The 18,752-nt window shown below is 49.5% G+C and overlaps 1 protein-coding gene across 3 annotated transcripts in view; it reads left to right on the top strand.

Annotated features, from left to right (window-relative positions):
* Positions 1–18,752, top strand: part of SLC39A11 (solute carrier family 39 member 11) — a 282,396-nt gene that overhangs the window by 31,344 nt on the left and 232,300 nt on the right. For all 3 annotated transcript variants that reach the window (XM_040989575.1, XM_040989574.1, XM_040989576.1), the window contains exon 4: positions 13,350–13,505. In XM_040989575.1, the coding sequence (XP_040845509.1) occupies positions 13,350–13,505 (156 nt within the window). The remainder of the gene's footprint in view (positions 1–13,349; positions 13,506–18,752) is intronic.

Genomic DNA, 18,752 nt, shown 5'->3' with positions numbered 1-18,752 from the left:
AATGACTTGTCGGGCGTGCGAGCAGGTTCGATCTTTTGAATCATGATTGTGTGGTCAAGGATGCAGGGGCATCCATTAGCAGGAGCAGCTGGGACTAAACAACTTCGAGAACACCCGGGCTCTCCACCCCTGCCTCGCAGGGCCCTGATCTCTGTTTCTAGAAGTATTTTCTTCTGTTTGTTTCTTGAGAAGTGTTCTGGATAAGTTTCTTTCTCAGTATCTGCTTCTGGGCACCTGTGGCCGCCAGCTCTCCTAACATCGTTTTGTGCTCCGTTAGTAGTGCCCTGCTGGCCTGGTCCTGCCTCTCTATTAGTTTTATTGGTTGCCTGTTGGACTTCCTGGTGGAGTCTCATTTTCCACTCTTTCCCCTTTTTATCATCCTTTTGCTGCGTGGTGAGAAATTTCATCGACTTTAACAACAAGACAAATATAAGCAATTTTTTTCCCTTTTTTTTTTCAAACTCTCTTATATCCCCCATCCTTTCTTCCCCTTCTGCATCCTGACTTCCTTCAGGATTTATTCTGTGTAGTCTCTCTCTCTCAGAGAGTAACGCTGGGATTTTCTTTTCTAGATGTGATCTTGCTGAATTCTCTGCATTCCCTAGAAGAGTCTTCTCTTTCTTCTTGGTTGCTGTGGTCCCCCCAGCAACACCAGGGGGTTGCATCGCATGTTCACATTCGAGAGCGCAGTGTGTGCCAGGTGCACAGTTTAGCCCATTTAGGCCTCGTGAGAACTGGGTGGCGTGGGGGGCTCTTACTCCTGCTTTACAGGTGGCATCACAGAGGCTTGCCCTCCCATCCCAGGGGTTTGCGTTCAGGCCTATCTGACTCAGCTGGCTTAGCCTGGATTACACGTGAGGTTGCACAGTTCCTCCCTCTCTGGGTTCCCTCGTGGCAGCCCTTTTCCTCTGCATAGCTTCCATCTTTTGAAGGATCGGAGCCCAGGCCAGCATCTTGATTTGGGGCTTTTGCAGAGCCCATTTATGAGGTTCAAGCTCTCTGGTTCCTGTTGTGTGTGGTTACTGCAGCCACAGGAAACTTGCATGTTCTTTCACAGGCCGTTGTCTTGTGTATCCCATTGCTGAGCCCTGTTGTCTCTCCCTCCAAAACGCTCCCCCAGTCCCCCCATCATTCTGCACTCGTGATGTTGGCACCTGCTTGGGTCTCCGTCACCTCCCAGTTTGCTCTTGGAGGGGTCTCCTCGCCGCCGACTCTGGTTCGGTTGTTGCCTCTTCTATGCCCACTCCTCTCCATGCTCACATCTCCACCTGGCTGTCCCCTGTGGCTGGGGTGAGCTGTAAGGAATGCCAGTCTTTCCTCAAAGGGATGCGATCAGCCTGCATCATTCTGCAGAAAGTCCTCACTGCCCACACGGTCTGTGGGGGCCCTGCCTTCCTCTCGCTCACCCTCCCAGCCCTCCCTGCTTTGGTTTGTATGCACCAGCCATGGTCATTGCCTTGTGCCACACTTGTTCTGACCTTCAGCTTGCCCTTCTTTCTACTTAGAATTCTGAAGGAGCCCCTGCTCCTCGCCAAGTCTTAGTTTACATGTCACCTTTTCTGAGAAGACCTCCCTGGATTGCTGCTTCTTCTTTTTTTTTTTTTTTTAAATACAAATGAAATGAGTCCTGCCATTCACTATCTAACCCAGGGCATTGCTTTATTTTCTTGATATCATTCAGAACCATGCCACCCACTGGAGGACTGGAGGAGGTTGTTGGCAAGGAGCTGGGAGCCCAGGCATCTGGGAGCTCCGAGTTTCAGGGAGGACGATGCAGCCCACACATGTAGCAGACAGGGAATATCCTGAGAGGGGTGAGGGCAGGATGCGTTACCTGGGCAGGTCCGGGCCAGGCTGTCTGGTCCCTGAGCCTGACTGCCAGTTTGAGCCAGGACAAGGCACAAGCCAGTTGGTTGGTGGTTTGTCAGTTCCCATGAGGCATCAGGAGGAGAGTGGGGTGAACTCCTCATTCCTCAATAGTAGAGTTTTTTTTCTCAATGAGCTAGCCAGCTTCCCTCTCCTCTGTTCCCTCCAATGTTGGCAGGGCCTCCCTCGGTAGCAAGGCCTGGGACAGACTGGATCCGTGGGAGGGAGTGTGGTGGTGGGGTGGAGGAGGCCTGACCAGCTGGTGCAGTGGTTCTCCAATGGACCCAAATTGAGAGGATGCTGATGGCTCAGAGGCTGGGTGCCACAGGGAGGCTGCTTGGGGCAATGTGTTCTCACTGGGTGAGCGGCTGGCGACAAATTTTGGTAAGGACACCCCCATTGCCACCAGCACCCTGTTGTTTGAGTGTGCATGGATTTGAAGGGTTCTGGCAGCCCATGCTCATCTAGCTCTCTGGCTCTGCCTGGAGGGGTCTAAAGGGATAGTATCCTTACGCTTCTGTTGTTCAAAGTCACAGGTTGTGGGAGAGGAATACTGAACTGAAATAGAGGTTGGGTATGATTTGACTTTGGAGCACAGCAGTCTTACTCTAAGAGCAGCTGAGATAATTGCCGGTGCTCCAGGCCAGGTGGGCTTCTCACACAAGTGTGTTGAGTTGAATTGCACTTGAAAATGGGAGCTTAGATTTACAGCAGGCCTGGGTTTGATGGATACCTCCCCTTCAGTTCTGTTTTCTTGGACTCAGGTTGTTGGCCAGCAGAGTTGAAGCTCAGCTATATCTTGAGTGAAAGAGGAGCTCGCTATGGTCAAGGACTTACCCACCAAGGATGTTGGGCCACTGAGAATGGGTTTTGCTGATCCCTCTGGGCATGTCTGCCATGCTTGTCTAATATGGCTGGCTCTTAGGATTAAGGATGCTCTGGCTCTCGGTCAAGTACTAAGTTGATTGCATTGGATGACTCAAGCCTGTCCCCAGAGGAAGCATTGCAAAGTAACTGTAGATGGCCAGCACGTTGCCATTGGGACAAATGGCACTCATTGGAATTTGCAGAAGGATATACTAAACCAAGCTATAGTGATACAAGTCATATATCCTTCTAGTTAAATGTAGTCCTGCAGTGTGATGGTGAGGTCTTCTTTTACTGTGTGCAGTGACTTTGAGATTCAGTCAGTTGTTGCTGTGATATTGGTCATTAGCTTCCATATTACTTAGAAGTGTTTTGTTTTATAAAGTAGATGTGTTTATTCTTCTCCCTGTTGATGGAGGTTCTTCCCATGTGGGGCTGCTGAGAACCTTCTTGTGTGTGTCCATGTGTGGATGTATGCTTTCATTTCTTTTGGGCAGATGCCTAGGAGAGGCATTCGTGGGTCACATGGCTGTGTTTTCATCCTTCCGCTTTGTTTTGCGTTCAGCTGAAGGGTTCTTCCTTCGTTTGGAGAGCAGGGGCAGTATGGTTGCTCACTGTCCTCACTGGGTAGGGGTAGCTAAGCATGGCGGGTCAGTCAAGGCAGTCTTCATGTTAATAAGCATAACTGAAGCTGAATATAACTGACTGTCATTTCCTGCTCTTAGGTTTGCTTCTGCACAATCACATGAAGCTGGTATATTAGGAAGGCCTGTTGACAAAATCAAATTAAACACAGATGTAGCCCCCACGCAAATTTGATCCATGCTCTGACTAGTAATCAAAGACCCAGATTTGGAAATCGACTCAGTGCAAAATTCGTGTAGCCGCCCATGACGGTTTGCTGATGTAGGACTCGATCCTTGAGGGAAGTGGGCGGCCTCCTCCTGGAGGGTCACACACTCCTGCCTTCCTTCTTTCGTCCCAGTCTCTCTGCTTCCTCATGGCCTCACATCTGGATAATATCTGTAGCCCGGAAGCTGCTCCGATGGTTTCCAGTGTGTCAGCCTTTCCAGAATGCCTCCTCCACACTGCTGTAGATCCTGTGGTGGTTCCCTAACACTGATCTGCTGAATCCTGGCCAAGCTGCTTCCATGTCACCTGTGGGGTTGGAATCATGGAGCCCCTTTCCCTGCCCTAGTGCATCTGTTTCAGCTGGCTGTGGCAGAGTGGTGGCACTTGTGTTATGGAAACTCCAGTTGATTGCAATGTGCAACCGGATTTGGAAGGGACACACCGGCCATATGAAGTTGAAGGCTGTTGTCTTCCCCAGACCTGGCTATCTCTCTGGCCCCAGCACACACCCCGGCCTTGCAATGGGTGGGATGGAGCCTTCTAGCCCCACAACAGTATCCTCACTGTGCTCATTCAGCTTTTTCCAGCCAGTAAGGTCCACCTCCATTCTTCTTTGCAAACCGTGTCTAGGCTTGAGAAGACCTTCCAATGCCTCACTGTACATATCTTTTATTTTTTTATTTGTGACAGTCTTTACATGGTTAATTAGGACACAAAGGTTCAAGGGCAACAGGAAAGTGATAAGACTATTATTTCCACATTCTCTTTTTTTCTGTATCTGTGGTAAAGGGAGAGATAAAGGGAGAAGCCCCACCCAGCCTTCCACCCATCCCAGGTCCCCGATGGGGGGCATGCTCCGAGGGTCTTCCTCAAGTGGTTTTGATAGTTCAACAGTTCTGAATTGCTGCCAGTCTTACTGTTCCAAGCATGGTGAGATTGCTGCAGAATCCACTGATTGACATAGTCCATCTTAAGAGTCTCCGTTTGCCCAGTTTTTCACTGCCAGCATATGGCTGGGGTAGTTGACCCACAATAACCCCCACCAGGCTCACCCCCTGCCCTAATTCCCATGCTTCCCAGTGTGTACAGCAGATTGATCCAGTCTGTCCCACATCCCATTCAGCTCTCATACATGTCAATGGTCATTGAAGCCTAGTTCAATCCAACCAGTCCCACTATCCAGCCCACACACATGCTGGTGGTTGCCATTCTGTCCAGCCACTCCTGCCCCAGTCCTGGTTTTCATGCTCTTCAGTGGGAGTGATAACCTAAGAGGGAGGTGCCCACTGTTTTCCTGCTAGGCCACTCCCATTCCCAGATCATGCAGTTTCTGGATGGTTCTGTAGTTTAACTTGATAGATTAGCCACCAGTGCCAGCATCTGCTATCTGATGTTGCAGCAAAGCCCAACCAACTCTCACCCATTCTGCTTTATGTTTGTACCAGTAGGGACTGTCAACCAAGTCTGGCTCTTCCCTGATCGGGCTCACATGAGGCCCACAGGTGTCTCATTGGATATTTGACTTCTGTTTGTTTGCCTCACTGGGTGGATGCCTTCTTTCTCAGAATGACTGCAAACTTTCTTTATTTATTATATCAGTTGCATTTTTTTTTTCTTAAGATTTATTTTATTTATTTTCATTGGAAAGGAAGATTTACAGAGAGAAAGATCTTCCATCTGCTGGTTCACTCCCCAAATGGCCACAGTGGCCAAAGCTGAGCTGAGCTGAAGTCAGGGGCCAGGAGCCTCTTCTAGCTCTCCCACATTCCAAGGACTTGTGCAGTCCTCTGCTGTTTTCCCAGGTTGTAAACAGGAAGTTGGATGGGAAATGGAGCAGCCGGGACACTGTCACCCATACGGGATGCTGGTGCTTGGAGGTGGAGGATTAACCAGTTGAGCCGTTACACTGTCCCATTCTGTTGTCTTTTGTGGTCTCTCTTATGAGGGCAGACTACCAGATCCTAAAAGGCAGAACCCAGATCTGAGTGGGTCTCCACTTCTCCCCTGCAGGCCTCAGGGTCTTGCATAATATTTAATATCAACTAGATCTCTGTTGATTGAAGAGTTCATTTTATATCTGACTTGCAGATAGACTTACGAGACACTACTTGGCTTCTGGACTATGTAATTATTGCCTTGACTCTCATGGATTGCAAGTGGGTGCTTATTCCTTAATTACACAGTAACCTGTTAGAGGGCAGAGTCCACGTTCATCTGCTTCAACAGGTATTTAAGAGAGACCTGCCCTGCATCAGGCACTGAGTTGATTGCTGTTATTTTGAATTTCATATTCCTGCCTCGTGTGGACTTCTACCAACCCTTCTTCAGAGGTGTCAGTCATTGATGGTGATGTTTGGCACCCGAATGGCTCTGTGTAATCACCTCTGTTTGCATTAAGAGGGAAGTTTTGCTCTGTGGCTTAGAGTTTTCTTTCCAAATTTGAAGCTGTCCTTTCTATAAGAAAGGAGCTATTTGAGCACCCCCAGCCTGCCGGCGTATTCTGATGGATTCCTTAAGGGACTCTTCTTACATTCATTTGGATTTATTTCCAGAGCTGAAATTGTCCCAAAATGAACACTTAGGAAGAAATGAAAAGCTTTGCCTGCTGCGTGTTTAGCTGATTGGCTTTTAAAAAATTTTTATTATTACTCTGTGCTGATACCTCTGATACCAGAGAGAAATGAGTAGTTTTATCAAATACGTCTCTCTGAGGCCTTCTGGAAGGTATTTGGAACCGAAAGATGGTTCTCCTGAGCGCTGCTAGGTGGTGAGGCTTGCGGCCGTGGCCGATTTGCCTCTTAGGGAGTGCGAGAAAGAACCTGTGTGTCCTGCGGATGTTCCACCAGTGGGCCTGCTTGGCCTTCCGGTGTGCAGGCAGTGGTCAGAGCCCGTGACAGAAGCTGCAGGCATTGTGCGGACAGCTCTCTGAGAATCGGCGGCACACTTGGCACCTCTCTCCTGCACTTCAGTGATGGCTTCCCTGTGGATCGAGGTGAGGCTGGTGGCGAGGGGGTGATGTGCTGGGCACCCCGTTGCACCACCTATAGCCTAACGTCACTTTTCCTCCTGTCTTCACCACTGAATACTCACTCTTGGCTGCACTGGTCACCCCTGAGTTTCAGAGGGGTCAGTTGCTGGACTGCAAGGTCTCTGGGGGAACCTGGGTCCAGTTGTGCCTTACGCTGTCTCCTCTCATGTCCCTGGAGGCCTGTCTGCACACTGCAGTGCAAGGCTGCAGGGCTGCAGGGCTGCAGGGCTGCTGGGGAACTTCCGGTCTTTGCTGCAGGTCCAGGCATGGGCCCCCAGGGCACACCTACATCATTTTCCTCTAGAAGGTTCTTGATTTTCTTTTTCATTTCTTCAGTGACACGTTAGTCATAGGGTAGCATGTTATTAAACTTCATGGTGTTTTTAATTTTTTCTTTTCTTCCTGTTGTTGATTTTGTGTTGTGGCTTTTCATTTAAGAGGATGTACAGTAACTATGTAATGGAGACTATCATATCCAATAACATGTTATTTAACTTCATGGCATTGTAAATATCTATTTTTCTTCCTGTTGTTGATTTTGTGTTGTGGCTTTTCATTTAAGGGGATATATAGTAACTGTGTAATGGAGACTGTCATATCCAGATGTGAGGGTACAATACAGTATGCATCTCTACTTCCAGGCTAAAGATGGACTCCCAATGAAACTGTTAGCTCTATCTTGACAGTAGAATGCTGGACTCTTGCCATTGTCCATGCCCGCAATGATGGACATATGCCTGTGGTGATAATACAGGGGAACTCAGTGAGGTGAGGAGGGAACTCGGGGAGGGACTGGGGGAAATCCCAGGGCTGGTGGAACTGTATCATAAAATGATAATAATAATTTTTTTAAAGGGTGAAAAAAAAAGAGATTTACTTGAAAGGCAGAGGTGGAGAAGGATGGTAGTGGAGAGAGTCAGAAAGGTTCCATCTTCTGGTTCACTCACTAAATGGCCACAATGGCTGGGGCTGGGGCTGGGCCATGGCCATGGCCATGTTCAAGCCAGGAGCCAGGAGCTTCTTCCCTGTCTCCCATGTGAATGCAGGGCCATCTTTCACTGCTTTTCCAGGTGTGTTAGCAGGAAGCTGGATCAGAAGTGGAGCAGTCAGGAGCAACACCAAAGGAACGCTGGTGTTGCAGGCAGCAGCTTAACTGGTTATCCATAGCCTAACCCCAGGACTCACCTACCCACCCACCCTTCTTTACTTCCTTCCTTTTTTCCTTCCTTCCTTCCTTCCTTTTTTCCTTCCTTCCTTCCTTCCCTTCCTCCATACCTCCCTTTCCACCCCCCCGTCTCTTTCTGTCTTTCCTTTCTTCCTTCAAATTTATTTTTATTTGAAAGGTAGATATACAGAGAAAGATCTTCTGTCCGCTAGTTCACTCTCTAAGTGGTTGCAATGGCTGAAACTGAGCTGATCCTAAGCCAGGAGCCAGGCGCTTCTTTCATGTCTCTCACACGTGGGTGCAGGGTCCCAAGGCTTTGAGCCGTCCTCTGCTGCTTTCCCAGGCTACAAGCAAGGATCTGGAAGGAAAGTGGAGCAGCCAGGACACAAACCTATACCCATATGTGAGCCCGGCATATGGAAAGCGAGGATTTAACTACTAGGCTACCATGCAGTCTCCATGACTATTCTTATTAAAAACAAACAAGCAAACAAACAAGAGAGGGGAGGATTTTGCATCTTTTGGCTCATTCTCTGAGTAGTTGCAATAGCTGGGACTGAGCCGGGCTGAAGCCAGGAACCAAGAACTCCTCCAGGTCTCCCATCTGGTTTCAGGGACCCAAGTCCTTGGGCCAGCATCTGTTCTCCCACAGGTACATTAGCAGGGAGCTGAACTGGAGGCCGAATGGGCGCTCTGCTGTGGGCTGCTGGCATCCTAAGTGTGCCAGAGCATCCATGTCTGGGCTAAGTGTAGCTGACCATAGCGGAAGGTGTGTCTTTTATTCGTTCATTTGTGAGAACCAGCCCAGCGTTTAGGACTGAACTCCCAGCCTCAGGTGGGTTCTGGAAGGGACTCCTAACGTGAATCCCATAGCTGTTTGCTTTCCTACCCAGGAAATCTGATTTATCTTCCAAAGGTAAGTGTTTAACAGGCTCATTACCACAGTTTATTGGTTGTCAGCATTTTCCTAGCCCCGGGTTTGCTTGGACTAACTATCACAATACTGAGGAATGTTCGGTTGGTGGTTTGAAGTGGTGGCTGCTTGTCTTCATCCGGGACTTGGCTGCCAGGTTTCTTTGCCTGGGGTGGGGGATTGAGGGAGGACTTCAGCCTGGTCCTTACTCTGCAGTTCTTAGGATTTCTTAAATGACTGTGGGCCTGTGTAGGGGCATAGGGTGGTACCGCCTTCTGGGGATGAGGCAGCCAGCTTTGGGGGGCATCAGCTTGCTCTGGGATTTGCAGGAAATCTTTGACTGTTTTTTTTTTTCCTTTAAAGATTTATTTTTATTTGAAAGGCAGAGTTATAGAGAAGGAGACACACAGAGAGAGGTTTTCCAATCACTGGTTCAGTCTCCAGATGGCTGCAATGGCTAGAGCTGAGCCAAAGTGAAGCAAGGAGCCAGGAGCTTCCTCTGGGTCTCCTATGTGGGTGCAGGAACTCAAGCACTTGAGCTCATCCTCTGCTGCTTTACCAGACCATAAGCAGGAAGCATGAGTGAAGTAGCCAGAATACAAACAGGCTTCCATATGGGATGCTGGCACTTCAGGCATAGGTTTAGTTTACTACACCATGACACCGCCCCCCCTTTTTTTTAAAGGTTTATTTTTATTTATTTGAAGGGCAGAGTTACAAAGAGAAAGAAAGAGTGACAGAGAGATCATCCAACTGTTAGTTCATTCCCCAAATGGCCGCAACGATCAGAGCTGGCCCAAAGCTAGGAACCAGGAGCTTCTTTAAGGTCTCCCACATGGGTGCAGGGTCCCAAGGCTCTGGGCTGTCCTCTGCTGCTTTCCCAGGCCACAGAAGGGAGCTGGATGGGAAGTGGAGCAGCTGGAACATGAACCAGCACCTATATGGGATGCTGGTGCTTGAAGAGGGAGAGTTAGCCAATTGAGCCATAGTGCTGGGCCCAAATAGATTGTTTGGACCATGTGATTTCCTGAATTCTGTTTTAACTCTAAATGGGTCCGTGAGTGCATCAGTGACTCTTGAGTGGGTGTTCTATAAAGCTTTGCATGTGCTAAAAGGTCATCTTTCCATACCCATGCCAGACTCCATTATTTTAAATAAATACTTAGCCAGGGTTGATCAAAGAAGCGAGAGCATTTGGGTGGTGAGCACTTCATCTTGGGGAAAAAAAATGGCTTTAGAATTTAGCAATAGACCAAAAAGCGAGTGTTAAGTGTTATGGCCTGACTTGACCTTCGTTGCTCCCTTTACTAGCAAGGATGACAGGGAGACTCGTTTAGATGATGGATATTGACAAGCTGCTCTGGCTCTCCAGCACAGCCTCGATCCTGGGCATGCGCAGGATTCCCAGGTGATGTGGCCCCAAAGGAGTGAGTCCTCTCTTCCTCAGAAGAAAAGGAAGGATGCAGAGGGCAGTGGGGAGAAGGAGAGAGAGCCCTGGGGAACACAGGTTGTCACCCCTGTCCACCTCTGAGTGTTTTTGTCCTTGGGCAACTCTCCGTAAGATCCACATCAATTTTTGAATCAGCTCAGGTCATTCATTTGTTCACTCTCCCATTTGTAGAGATGGAAGTGACAGTCATGATGGTGGCTGAGGGCCAAGAAAGTGTGCAACAAACACGAAGGCAGGAGCAGACCTTGAGCAAGGATAGGGAGTGGAACAACGAGAACTTGCACTGGGCACCTACGTGGGGTGCTGGCATCACAGGTTAATATGCAGTGCTACAGCATACGGCCTCTCATCTTTTGGGAGTGGGATAAGGAAGCAAAGAAAGATTTTTGGGTACAGAGAGGCCCCTCCCATGTATACCAAGACCCAATTATACATTGCTTTTGTAGACAAAGGTGGGGAACAGGGAAGGCCCAGCCATTGCCTCGTCATGGTTGCCACTGGTCTCAGGGATGGTCCTGCTAGTCCGAGTGGGGGTCACAGGGCACTGGCTGGCAGTGACTTTGCCTTGGGAGTCCATTCCCAAGGACCGTTGGGGCTCACCATCCTGCAGCTGGGATAACTGAGGGGTGATTAGACACATGGCGTACTGCTTCTGTATCAGGTAGTTAATATGTAAGTTTCACCTGGATTAAAAACAATACCCAACATTTTAACAATATTGATTTAGTTCTTAGAGATCCCTTTCATTCACTGGTTCACTCCCCAGAGAGCTGAAATGACCAGAGCTGGGCTAGGCTGAAGCCAGGAGCCTAGATCCAGCTGATCCTCCCACACAGGTGCTTTCCCAGACACATTTTTCAGGGAACTGTATCAGAAGTGGAGCAGTGAGGACTGAAACCAGTGCTCTGATACGGGATGCTGGTGGTCAGGGAGTGACCAAGGTGTCCTTCAGTGTCCTTCAGTAGGTAGATGAACAAGTGGTATGCCCAGATAACGGACTGTTTGATCAGTTCTGGAGAGGAATGAGCTGTGAAGTCATGAAAAGACATGCATGTTGAGTGCATGCTCCTGTGGGCATGCTTTGCTGTTTAGTGTAAGGTAGTCATCTACCGTAAGATGATCCCTGCCTTTTGTACAGTACTGAAAGAATGAGAGCCCCCATGCAGTATGTTTGAGAAAAGCAGGGACCAAGGGTCTCTGGGCTCAGAAGCACCAGAGCGAAGAGCCCACCCTGGCATCACATATTTATTGATCAAATACAGAGTTAGCAGCCTTAGTTAATGATTACCTCCTGTGGCAGGACTTCAGGTACTCGGTTCCTATACTCTGTGTTTACCACGTACCTTAAAGGACAATCTGATTAATACAAGGTGATTTACAATTTTGTTTTTTAGACCCTGTAAACATCCTCCTAAAGCCACAGGTGCCGAGCTATCTAACTTCCCTTCAAATAACTCGGTAGCCATGGTTCTCCTTGGAGACAGAAGCTTTAGGCATTTGCATGCACTGTGTCTCGCCTTGGCCTCTTTGTGGCTTGCACGCATACATAGATTGTCTCCTTTGGAGTTTCCCATGCCATGGGGATAATGACTAACATTGGGTCACTTCCGGGGCAGCTGCAGCTGTGGCGGTGACCTTGTGAAAGACCCTGACACACCCAGCATGTGGCATCGTGGCAGACAGTCCTGTGAGGCTGCGAGACTAGCAGAGGTTTCCAGAGGGTGGGGTCCAGAGAGGGGTGAGCAGACCTGGCACAGAGGGCTAGCTAGGATGGTGGGATTCCTGTGTGTTCTTAGAATCACAGTAGATGCACCTTGTGTGTTTGTCTACAGCCACTGGGAATTTTAGAAGAAGATGTTTTTCCATGGGGAAGGGGACACTAAGGTTTTTTTTTTTTTTCCCTCTTGGCTCTAAGCAGGTTGACTGTGTGTGAATGATGACTGGTGGAGGGGGAGGGAGTCTGTGGCTCCCTGCATGGGTTTATTCTTGATCGTTGCTGTTGGAATGCCTGGTGCTGTCACGCAGGATGTCATTTTGGAGATGGGTGATGTGGCAGCAAGGCAACATTTTGTGTGTTGTTGATGACTGTCACACAGTGACAGTGATGGGGAGTGGGTGTACCACAGCCAAGAAGGTGTCATGACCTCTGTAAGAGTAAATGGCTGTGGGGGAGTGTCAGACTTGGTCAGTGCTAAAGAACTTCTGATCAAATGGAGCTTGCTGACACTTGAGATCAACCCCATTTTTCTCTTTTCCTGCGTGTTGCTCTATTCATTGAGTTGATTGTGATCCTCGAATGATTGATTTTCTGAATCTGACACTTACTGCCTAGGCGACCTTGGACCAATCAAAACTGCAACTTGGAGAGACTCAGCTCCATGAGAGCTTTAGGAAGTGTTTGTTACAATGGTGATATGTAGGAGATCCAGCACAAGGGCTTGGTCCCTGGATGCAGCTGGTGATCAGTCATTATTAGTCCCCCTCTTCCTTTGTAGAGATAAGGAAATGGATGGAACCATAGGATGTTGAGTTACGGGCCGACTTCACATATTTCAGAGGCTGCCATAGATCACAGAAGCAGGATGTTGTCTTTGGCGCTCTAGGGAGCAGCTGAAGAGCTAATAGATAAAAATGGAAGGAAGGCGGGTTTCAGTTCAACGTAAGGAAGAACTTTGTAATAATTAGAGCTGCGTTATAATGCAGTGGGGCTCATGAAGTAATGAGCAATTTGTCTTGAGAGTATTCAATTAGAACAGGATTTCTCAGCAACGTGATCGCTGACCTTTGGGGCTGGATAATACTTTGTTAGCAGGGATTGTGGCGGGCGTCTGTAGGATGTGAACCAGTGCCCTGGGGCACCACTCATTGGATACCAGCTGCAGTTTAAACCCTTATACCCCGTGCTCAAGGCAACAACTGAAAATGTCTCCAGATATTGCCACCTGTCCCTTTAAAGGTCAGATGATTTGTGCTTGAGGCTGCCGGGCAGTAACCTGGACTCCATCCTCCCATAGTCCTCTGTCTGACCTACACTGAGTTCTCAACAATATTGTGAACTCTCAATATTGTTCTTTGGTTTGGGATGATGCCTGGGGGTCAAGGCCATATGAGATGGGAGGATTCTGTTTGGACCACAGAGGGCACCTGAGTTCCTTGCTTGTAAAGCCATATGCAGTTGCCTTAACATGGCTCCCTCTGGTTTTTGTAGGTCATGTTGGCAGCTTCCTATTGGTCCCTCCTGGCTCCGGCGGTTGAGATGGCCACGTCCGGGGGCTTTGGTGCCTTCGCCTTTTTCCCAGTGGCTGTGGGTTTCACCCTGGGAGCCACCTTCGTCTACCTGGCTGACCTCCTGATGCCGCACCTGGTGAGTACAGCTTCCTTTTGGCCCATCACAGCAGCACGTGTCCAGCTTGGTGCAGGGTGTATCTGGCTGTCTGTCTCTGCTAAACAGTAAATGGCCTCTAAACAGACAAGGGTTAGAGGAACTCCGTGGAGATTTCTTCCTTCAAGAGAATAATTTCTTGTTAATAAGACTCCCCTTATTACATTCCAATACAGATTTTGAATGTCAGATTTCAGTAACAATGTTGACAGTAGCTGATATTGTGTATATAGGAGGGTACTTGAGAACCCTTACCTGGCAGGGTGGGAGTGGCTATTCAGCGCATGGTTAGGGTGCTGCATGGTCTTTGGCACCCCGTTTTAGACTGCCTGGGTTTAACCTTCCGCTCCAGTTTCTTGCTCATGAGCACTCTGGAAAGTGGCAGGTGATGGCTCAAGCACGTGGGTCCCTGCTGCCCACATAGGAGACCTAGGTCAAGTTCTGGTCCCCTGGCTTTCACATGATCTAGCCCTGGCCATTGGTAGGCATTTGGAGAGGGAGCTAGAGAGTAGAAGAGCTCTCTCTATGTTTGTCTCTTTTAAATAAAATAAAATAAAATAAATAAAAATTTCAAAAAGTTCACGGAGAAATGAAATTAACAGATAAGTTTAGGGCTAGGGGAGCCTGGTGTTGTGGCACAGTAAGTTAAGCTGCTGGCTGCGATGAGCTTCCCATGTAAACATCAGTTTAAGTCCAGGCTGCTCTACTTCCTTTTCTGTTTTGTGCTGATGTGTCCAAGGCTCTGGACCCCTACCATTCCTGTGGGAGACCTGGTGGGGTTCTAGGCTCCTGGCCACTGCCTGGTCCAGCTCTGGCATTGCAGACATTTGGGATTGAACCAGTAAATGGAAGCTTTCTTTCTCTCTCTGTAGCTCTGGCTTTCAAAAGACATATACTTGTTTTGATTTCAAAAACCATTTAAAATTCATGCATGTAAAAAGTCTTCAGAAGGTTCATGGGAAATGTGTGTTAATGAAAAAAAAAAAAAACAAATCCTCCATGGGGATTTCAAACATTTTTTTTTCCCACCAAAAATAAACTTAATCTTTTTAATTCCATTTGTTTCCCCATAAACTTGCTGAGAGACGCTCATGCAGGAGCACGCCTTGTCTTGGGAGAAGTGAGTGACCATGACCATGACCCTGGCCCCTAAAGGGCTCACAATGGTGTCAGGAAGATGGCAGCACAGCTGACTCTCACGTAAGGCCCTGACCGAGCAGCACATCAGGAAGGACCGGGAGGAGGAGGTAGGAAGGCTGGCCAGCACGGTCTGGGTTTGACCTCAGTTTCTGGCGCTTGCTGATTCTGCTCCGATTCTCCTCCTTGAAATCTGAGGAGCAAGGCTCTGGCAGATTGTAAGCATATCAAAATGCTCAAAGGCACAGAATTCAGGGGGTGAGCCAGAAATGTTTTTTCTGAGATGACGTTGGTGAGTTGGATTTGGGAATGAGCATGCGCAGGGGCTTGCTCATAGAGAACGCAGTAGCAAGTACAGCCTGGAGCCAGCTATGAGCACCCAGCCCAGAGCCTGGCTGGACCGTGTCCTAGAGATGACCAGGCCAACACAGCCTTATTTGACACTGACCCTGGTACGCAGCAGAGGCCGACAGAAGTGCACCTGAGCTGGTGCTTGGGTTCCCTGAGTAATCAGGGCAGAGGTGCAGGAAAAACCCATGTCGGGGGTGAATGGGGTCATAGGCCATTTCTTTCGTCAGATCGTGCCAGCTAAAGTTAAGTCAGGCTCGCCAGGGTGAATGGACGTGTACCCTAGGACGGGCAGTCACCATTTGTGTTAGAAAAGGACAGCTCTCCCCACCGGCTAGGCGGGTGTGACGCTGGAGTGGACAGCTGTAAGACTGTGCCGGAGGGAAGACCATCTGTCATCAATTGTTCATTAGCAGCTTGAATGGCAATGTCTATGTGTGCCTCCTGGACATCCGGCCTCCTGGCTGTTGAGTGTTCTCTCTGTGGTGAGAACTTTGGGAGTCCATCTTCCTGCCCCTGCCAGGACTGCCACGCTCTGCCCTCAGGTGCACCCTGGTTACCTATGAACTTGTCCTCAGAGTGTGGTCATCTGCTCTCACAGGAAGGCCTGGCGGCCGGCACTCCCAGCTCACCAGCGGCCAGCAGTCTGGCCGGGTGACAGTCCACAGCTCCTCCCGAGCTGCCTCCTGCTCTCCCACCCGAGCGCACAAGACAGCCTCTTCTCAGGGGATCCTCGCAGCCACGCTTGGTCGTTTCTGCTGCTCCCAGGGTGTGTGAGCCTGGAGGGGTGCTGTCAGCTGTGTTTGATCAGCTGTTTCAGTGGAGGGCCTTTCTCTGGGCAGTGTAAATAGTGGCCAACCAATTTGTACTGTGAAGCGGTTCTTTTTTTTTTTTTTTTTTAACCTTTTGGCTCATGTTTGTTCTAACGCTTTGAATGTGGAGATGCTCCCAGAGGGAAGTGCTAGATGATGCAGAAAACTGGGAATGGTGTGAGAGAGGGCGAGGGGCTTCTGGGGAGAAAGGGTAGTGGCTCAGGAAGGGGCCATGGGTCCCCAGTACCCAGGGTCTCGGGAGCCACCTGTTACTGCATCTGTGTTCTGGGAGCTCTTAGAAGAAAACTGATTCTGGGGAATTCATGTGAGAAGGCGCTGCAAACGGATGAGCGTTCTAATTGCTGCCATCCCTGGATCCAAACATCGTCATCCGAGTCGTGCTTGGGAACAGCCTGCAGACGTGGCCAGTGAGAGGTGTCCCTTGGTGCCACGCAGAAAGGGTGGCAGCTTGAGTGCTAGTGCTAGCTGGGTTTGGGTCTGGGGTTCTTAAGGTTGCCTGATGTGGCTGGTGGACCCCAGGGAATTAAAAGAATCCGTCCTACGGGTTGGCAGTGCCTCAGTGTGGGAATGCGTTTGCTTGGGATATTTGTTTCTATTGGCATCTCTGGCTTTTGAGGTTGTAGGAGATTTCTTTGGGTACATTCAGCATAAGAACTTTTCAGTCCCTGATTCATTACAGTTTAGGACACTGCTCCCCTGTCCCACATGTGGCCCCAGGAGCACGAGGAATCTGCTGGAGAAGCTTCAGAGGATTTTTTTTTTAAATATGGGGGGTGGGTACTGCCATCCTAGGCAGTGAAGAGGGAGCACCTGTGTACACATGACCCCAGCATCTCTGTGTCCCTTGGCAGAACCAAAGAATGTCACCCCATCTCTGTTACGTCACTGCCCAGCATGGGCTGCAGTGTGGCTTAGGGGTATCGCGGTGGTGCCTCGCCCGGCACAGTTCAAGCCCAGGTCCCACCTCCTGGGAACATCAGAGGCACGGATTCAGCTTGTGGAGTGCAGCCACGCTCTGGGGCTGATGGGAAGGAGGTGGTTAACATCTGACTGTATCCCTTGATCCCCGCTCTGCTCAGCCCGAAGCAAACTATTTGTTCATGAAAAAGGTTTTACTCATAACAACCTGTCAGGCCGAAGCCGTCGCTGTGTTGTTAACTTGAGATGCATCAAGTCGCTCTCTGCCGGGCTGGTATTTATTTCCATTTATTTATCTGGGAATAAAGGAGAGGAGGCTTGCGCGGGAGCTGTGACAGGGGAATGAGCGGACAGGGGTTTACAGAGACTTTGCCAAATGGTATCTTAATGAAAGGGGGAGCGGAGGCAGGGGTGGTGCAGCCTGCCAGGCCCCGTGAGAGGCTGGCTGATGGCAAAGGGTGCTCAGGGCCAGCCCAAGCCTGGCGTCCCCTTAACATGGACTTAGGGAAGGGCTGGCATTGTGGTGCAAACAGTGAAGCAGTGGAATATGGCCCCTTGTACTCAGGCATCCATCCACGTGGGAGACCCAGCTGAAATCCCAGGCTCCTGGCCTCAGCCTGGCACATCCCTGGCCATTGTATCCATCTAGGGGAGTGAACCAGTGAATCTCGATGTCAGTTTCAGATAAATAACATCAGTCCTTAGGAATAAGGTGGGCCCAGGGAGAACAGCACACACGGACAACTTCATGACCTATGCACGTTTTGCTTCTCTGGAAAGTTATGGAGTAGCGGTAGGCAGGAAGCCTTCACTTTCATTAGCACAGTGATGTTCTCCTGGTGGTTCAGTCGAGGGGTAGGGTTGGGATGGAGGGTCTTACATGTGCCCCCGAGTCTTGTGTCTGTGTCTTTTGTCACATCTGCATCACAACTTTATAATACAAGAATCTCATTCTAAAATAATTTCGAAGAAGTCTGATGTAACAGCCCTGCCCGATTTCACCTGCTTGCCAGACCAGCTGGTTAAGCAAGCGCAGTCTTCATTTCATTGGGTATTGTTCTAGTCTTTTCCTGCCTTTCCTGAAAACCGGTTATGATGCGTTTTGAACATACTGACAGAGAAACCCCCTCTGCACTTGTTGGTACTGTTTGTGTCACCTTGGCGTAGGCTGGAATCGACTCTATTGAGCATGCGCCCTTCTCCATCCCCAGGGCTGCACATGGCTGAAGTCAGTCTCAGCCTTGTCTTTTGTGTGATTACTCAAATGTATGATTTTTTAAATATTTATTTTATTACAAAGTCAGATATACAGAGAGGAGGAGAGACCAAGAGGAAGATCTTGCGTCTGATGATTCACTCCCCAAGGGAGTGACCACAAGGGCCGGTGCTGGACCAATCCAAAGCCGGGAACCAGGAACTTCCTCCAGGTCTCCCACATGGGTGCAGAGTCCCAAGGCTTTGGGCCATCCTCAACTGCTTTCCCAGGCCACAAGCAGGGAACTAGATGGGAAGGTTAGCCACCAGGACTAGAACCGGCATCCATATGGGATCCAGGCACCTTGAGGGAGAGGACTTTAGCTGCTAGGCCACTGCACTGGGCCCGCTTGTTGTCATCTTAATGCCTGGCCAGCATTCTGCTGTCTTGATGCTGGCCATACTACAGTCTCCTCGTACTGGGGTCCTTGGGTTGCCTGTGTTCCTGTGTGCTGAATGTGTGTATATCTGGAGATGTGGTCCTGTTGTGTGCTTCCCAGGAAGCAGTGGGGCACACTGCCTACGAGGCTGCTGCTGCTTGCTTTTCTCAGCTTGCCCTGGGCTTGGCAGTCTCCTCCCTGGGAGCTAGGTGCTCCCTGCTCCGTCCTCTCTTCTCTCTCTTGGTATTTGAGGGAGAGGTTCCCCGAGAGTGCTGGTGCCTCCGCCTAAGGTTGGCGTGCGCTTTCTTTCTCTCTCTCTCTCTCTCTCTCTCTCTCTCTCTCTCTCTCTCTCTCAGACT

The sequence above is a fragment of the Ochotona curzoniae genome, unplaced genomic scaffold (assembly GCF_017591425.1).
Source record: "Ochotona curzoniae isolate NIBS_2020 unplaced genomic scaffold, NIBS_Ocur_1.0 contig_523, whole genome shotgun sequence".
NCBI classification, from domain to species: Eukaryota; Metazoa; Chordata; class Mammalia; order Lagomorpha; family Ochotonidae; genus Ochotona; species Ochotona curzoniae.
The sequence above is the reverse complement of the archived record's forward strand: the minus strand, read 5'-3'. Positions and strand labels throughout refer to the sequence as shown.